The 6,000-nt window shown below is 38.1% G+C and overlaps 1 protein-coding gene across 1 annotated transcript in view; it reads right to left on the bottom strand.

The window, feature by feature from the left end:
• The window catches only part of mrps5 (mitochondrial ribosomal protein S5), a 35,513-nt gene that overhangs the window by 10,942 nt on the left and 18,571 nt on the right, over positions 1-6,000 (bottom strand). The window contains exons 4-5 of the mRNA XM_079833396.1: positions 1,789-2,022; positions 1,029-1,063 (exon numbers count right to left, since the gene is read on the bottom strand). Coding sequence (XP_079689522.1) covers positions 1,029-1,063; positions 1,789-2,022 — 269 coding nt within the window. The remainder of the gene's footprint in view (positions 1-1,028; positions 1,064-1,788; positions 2,023-6,000) is intronic.

Genomic DNA, 6,000 nt, shown 5'->3' with positions numbered 1-6,000 from the left:
ATTTTCAGTAGCCATTACTCCAGTCTTCATTGTCACATAATCCTTCAGAAATCATTCTAATATGCTGATCTGGTGCTCAGGAAACATCTATTACTGTTATCAATCTTGAAAACATTGTGCTGCTTAATTGAAGACTATATTTCTTCATGATTCTTTGATGAATAGACAGTTTAAAAGAACAGCATTTATTTGACATACATCTTTTGGAACATTATAAATGTCTTTACAGTCAATTTAACACATTTTTGTTAAATAAAACTATTAATTTCTTAATTAGTATTAGACCTACCAAAAAAACATTTATCTTTATTTCATTTGTATCTTTATTCTATTGAATTTATTTGTGCAACCTTTTTTCTCAATTTAATTCAAAAATTGAAATCAGGCTTCCATGTGCTGTCTAAACTCTTGATCAACAAATTACCCCATTGTAAAAACACAAATACAATGAATGAACAAACATTTAGGTTAGATAAATGTAATAAAAAAGGCCTCCCCAACTCCCTCCTCAAATAAAAATAATCCCAAATTCAGGCGCTGATATACATACAAGAATATAGGCAGTCAAAAGAGAAATAAATCTACCAGAAAGGCCACACCAGCACAAAAACTCAATCCCTTGTTGCAGGAAGAGGAAAATAATATTAACTAAATAAAATCCTAATGAAGTATTTTCCTGTAGAATATTCCCTGCATTTATTTGACAAACCTTTTGTAACATTATTAATGTCTTTACAGTCACTTTTGATCAATTTAGCACATTTTTGATAAATATAAGTATTTTTTTCCTGCCTTTCAATTATAAATGTATTTATTTATGGTTTATTTGAATAGGGACGGATACAATATACATGGACAAAACTGGGGGAAAAAACAGCCATTCAAATGCAAGTACCATATTGTGTAAAGCTAATTTGCAACATTCATTTTTATAAATTAAAAAAAATTTAAGAAGGTGAAAAACTAAACATGAGTACATTTTAATGCAGTTTTATATTTACAAAATGCATGGTTCTGTTCGCACTCACCTCTATCACGCGAGAGTCAAAATCTTCATAAGTTTCTATAAGAAGAAAAGAACAAAGCACAGTCACAACTTTTTATAAATTACAATAAACACCAAAGGTCATTAGCACAAGCTGGGATTGCCGAAAAGAGCTCACACAGCCCATTTGTTTTTGATAAGGAACAGCAAACGTGTTAAATGAGATTAGGTGAGCGTTCTGTTAGGACCTCTAACCCCAGGGCTTTGTGGTTGCTTCAGTAACTCATTACAGGTGTTTCATTTTGCCCATGAGAGACAAGCATATTTCCTCGATTAAAAGGAGGGGGTTTGCTGTTGTGACTCAGGGGTGAGAAGTTGTTGGAACAGATCTAGACATGATTTAGACTCCAGGCCTCACCGTCGCTGGGCAATCCATCACCATGACTACTACAGATTGCACCAACATCCCACTGGCCAATCAGACGCCAGGAAATACATTCGCGCTGCAAGATGGTGAGCGGCAGAACAGAGATGAACAGCTGTGTAAATTACAAGGAGATTGCACTTTCTGCATCTCGTTTCGCCGTGTCTGAGTGTGTGAATGTTAAAGCAACCGAAGCGTGTAGATGCAGGAGTTGCACCATACATCTTACTATATGGTCAAAGATTGTGTACACTTTTTATTCAAAGTGTTTGACTATTTCAGATACATTCATTAATCATTACAAATCATGTACACAGCCACATATCTCCTTGATCAGGCATTTTCAGTAGAATGGGACAAATCAGAAAGGTGCACACACCTCCATTGGGCCCCGGATCCAGCGGGCCCAGGCTGATCCCACCCCAGGAGTAGCCGGTCCAGCCCCTCTCTTTCTTTATCTTGGTCTTCCTGCGTTTTTCCCATTCATCTCTCTGGCGTTGCAGGTTTGCTGCCACCTCCTTCTGCTCTGCCTCTCCCCGTTGAGAGGGTTTCTGGACGGACCCATCCTTGTACACCGGAGTATTCAGACCAGGCCACAGGTAGCCAGCACGACCTGAAGAGGGCACAAGAAAACATTTTAGTGCATGCACTCAGCGATCCTATAGGTTTCTACCTTCTTTCAGGAAAAGCCTCCATAAGGGAGTGAAAGAGAGAGAGAAAAATAAATCGATAGATTCCCCTGAGGTCTTTTTAAGTGAAAGTAAATAAAGTCACTCAATAACTGTGGCACTCAGTGAGTGATGAAAGCTTAGAAGAAGGTTAGATTCCAATGGCAGATATAAAACTCTAAACTTGAAGTGGAGCCGTGATTGATATTCATTAACTGGAATAGTGGGCGCAAACACCTCAAGAAATGGACAGCTAATGGTTATTGCTGTTTATAGCGATTTTAATCTTGCGTTGGCCTTAAATCTGTCCAGAGAAAACCAGATCTTTTGGGTAATAAAAGTGGTTCTTTTTTTAAGGAGTTTATTATAAACAGAGCAGTAAGATTAATCGTTAAAAGATCACAATCTTGATTCAAACACCCCCACCCTCTTATTCCTAAATGACAATGATTCGACTATGTCTTTTAAAAACTTTGAAAGTACGAACACAGAGAACTTGCGTTGCCACTGCCACTGAGCCAGAGAGAACAGTTGTCATGTATGGGTATGAAACGTCTGATGTATATGGTAGCGATAGAGTAAATCACCTTTTGAAAGTAACTTGACACTTCAAATCCAAGGATCCACCGGACCAGGACCAGCAGACTAAAGAACAGTTTTTTCCCCAGAGCTGTCTCTTTAATGAACTCAAACCCCCGCTGATCCACTTCCCTCATATACTGATAACTCTCCTACCTCACATCCGCCTTCACTTTGTTATTTGCACTACCGACTGTTTATTACAGTAACAACTGTTTACTTATGCATTTTGCACTACCACACCGTAACTGGATTATGCTCATTTGCACTGCCGACTGTTATTTACAGTACCAACTGTGTACATCTGTATTTTGCACCGTACTTCTAACTGTAATATGCAATCACTTTCCACTGCACTTTTACACTTTTTTTCGGATAGCTTCTGTCCATAATTTATTGCACTACCTTAATCCACTACCATATTCCTCATTTTAGCCTAACATATCATTGTATACCTCTATCTGTAAAATTCTGTTTATAGTAATAGCCATCTGTATATTATATTATATTCATAGTACATATCCACCTGTAAATTCTGTTTATAGTAATAACCATCTGTATATTATTCACTGTACATATTCACCTGTAAATTCTGTTTATAGTAATAACCATCTCTCTATTTATAGATATATTTATATATATTCAGTACATATCCATGTCCTGCACTTATGCAAACGTTGTATATCCTGCACTTGCTGCTATTGCACTTCTGGTTAGACCTAAACTGCATTTCGTTGCCTTGTACTTGTACTTGTGTAATGACAATAAAGTTGAATCTAATCTAATCTAAAATAAAGACTGAATCCATTACATTGTTACACTAGTAGGTGGTAACAAGTGACTGTTAAAAAATGCTTAAAGGGTAACTTCAGTGATTTATCCCTCATATCCCCCTGAGACGAGAGAATTATGCATTTTATTTCTGGAAAAATTCCTCCGATGACGCAAATATCGTCATTTCGCGTCATCTGAGGATTTTTTGGCCAGAGGCTAAAGACTACAGCCACTAGATGGAGCTGTTCCGCATGTTATCAACCCGCCCATGGGGGGGGGGAGATCTCACGCACAGAATGTAAGACACAGACGGCCACACAGACAATCATAATAACAGAGCGCGGAGCAGAGTAAAGTGAGTGTTTCAACTTTTCAATGAATTCCTGTGATAGTTTAGCTTCCATATGCGATCTGAAAACGTGCCAGACTGGCGCTTACCTCAGCTCTGCTCAGCTCTTCTTGAGGAATGAAATCCGACACTGCTGCGTCTCTCACACTTTATTGAAACGACACGTTCAGTTTTTAATTGTAGTGTTTATTCTCTAACTGAACGAAATGACTGTATTATCAAAACGACGGTGTACGGAGTGGCCTCGTAGGGCAGCGAAGCAAGTGCATTCTGGGAGTTGTTGTCTTTCATCCACATGAGACAAAAATACATTTTCTGTCTTTTCTCAGTCTAGAAGGCACCAAATTTAAAAATAATTTCACATTTCTACTGCATAAATGACCCAGTTTAAATACAAAGCTTAATGCTAAATCACTGAAGTTACCATTTAATCATCCAGTATTGAATGTCTTTATGAGCGAATCATTAAATGCATTATTCCAGTGTTTCCCAACCGGGGTGCCGTGGCATCACCCGGGTGTAGTGCCAGAAGACGTGAATGAGAAGTCGCACGCACTGTGAGAAAATGGGTCTCTGTGCACTCATCCGAAAGCGCGCACACGTCTCACAGCGCACAAATATTGAGTTCTCTTTCAAGTCTTGTTCTTGAACGGACAAACTCACACAAAAAGTATGTCAACATGTCCATCTTGATGAGTATTCTAGCAGACATAGTCTGTATATGCCTTAAGTAAACTTAATATAGTCGAGAAAGACGACGCATATCCGAGCATTAGGTCTTAAAGGGGCAGTTTTACCTTTGCAAGCTATCAAAGATACGCAGAGCCAGGATTGCAGCATGAGACCAAAACGGTCGTAACTTTTATTTCAACTCCTGCGCCGGAACAACGCATCAACAAAACTCTCTAGCTCTTAAAGGGGAAGTCCCAAGTATGTATGCGTGTGTGTTTGTCAGTGATATGTGAATTATGGATCAGTGATAATGTGAGGGTTGTTCTCTGCCCCTACACAGTAGCCTTTACTGCTGTCTGTTTAATGTCAAACAACAAAAGACAAGGACACCACTCACTGCTCTTGATTGAATAGCTTTTGTAAGTTTAATAGGATTAATCTTTAATTTATAGACTCAAATATGCAATGTTATTTTACATTTGATCAATTTCTGTACCTGAAAACTAATGTTAGACGTACCTGAAAAACCTCAAAAGCATCGTTTATTTTATTAGTAGGCCTATCTTTGCTCAATAGTATTTATTTGCGCTGCTGCTTGTATTTAAATTATTTGTTCTTATTAGTTTCTTTATTTTTATTTGACAGTAGTCCCTTTTTTCCCAGAACATAGCAAATACTGAACCCGAAACCGTGAACCTAAAACCGTGATATGAACCGAACCGTGAGCAATCTGTACCGTTACACCCCTATAACGCATGCGAGGGGGTGCCACAAAATGGAGAAAATTTTCAAAGGGTGCCATGACCGAAAAAAGGTTGGGAAACACTGCATTATTCAATCAAACAGATTTTTTTTAATGAATCAAGGCTCGAAATTGCAACCATTTTGGTTGCATATGCACCCAAAATTTAATCTGTGCGATCTCAAAAAATACTTGGGAGCATTTGTGCGAGTGCAAATAATTGTTGAGGTGCAACCTGTTTTCATTTCTATACAAAATGTTTGCTAGTTACGGCACAGTATGTGCCTGCTGTGAGTTGATACAGTGACCGGTCCAACGTTCTATAAATAATATGGATGCACAATATTATCGGCACAACATCGGAATCGGCCGATAAACGCTTAAAATATAAAAATCGGCCGATATGAATAAAAATATGCCGATATGCCTTGCCAATATGATAATGTGTTGATATGCGCCTGCGATAACTCACGTGTGCAAGGAGTGCTATAGCGATAAGATCACGTCAGCAGTCTTTCCAACATTTCTTATTTATATATTCAAAATATATTTAAAACAATATCATACCATTAACCCCCTCGAGTCGGCGGTCGCGCCGGCGCGATCGGCTCTCTTTTTTTCTTATCAGTGCCAAAGAGACTCAAATAACTCTGTCGTTTTTTATAATTCATGCAAGTGTTATACATCATTATATTCGGTTAAGTTTCTTTTTTTTTTGTGTACAGTCACACTAAAAACAAATTGTTGTGCTTTTTGCAAAATAAGGGAAACAAACATGATTTGCGATCTTCAGCTTCTCTCAATGAT

Source organism: Gobio gobio, assembly GCF_949357685.1.
Source record: "Gobio gobio genome assembly, chromosome: 13".
Taxonomy (NCBI): Eukaryota; Metazoa; Chordata; class Actinopteri; order Cypriniformes; family Gobionidae; genus Gobio; species Gobio gobio.
The sequence above is the reverse complement of the archived record's forward strand: the minus strand, read 5'-3'. Positions and strand labels throughout refer to the sequence as shown.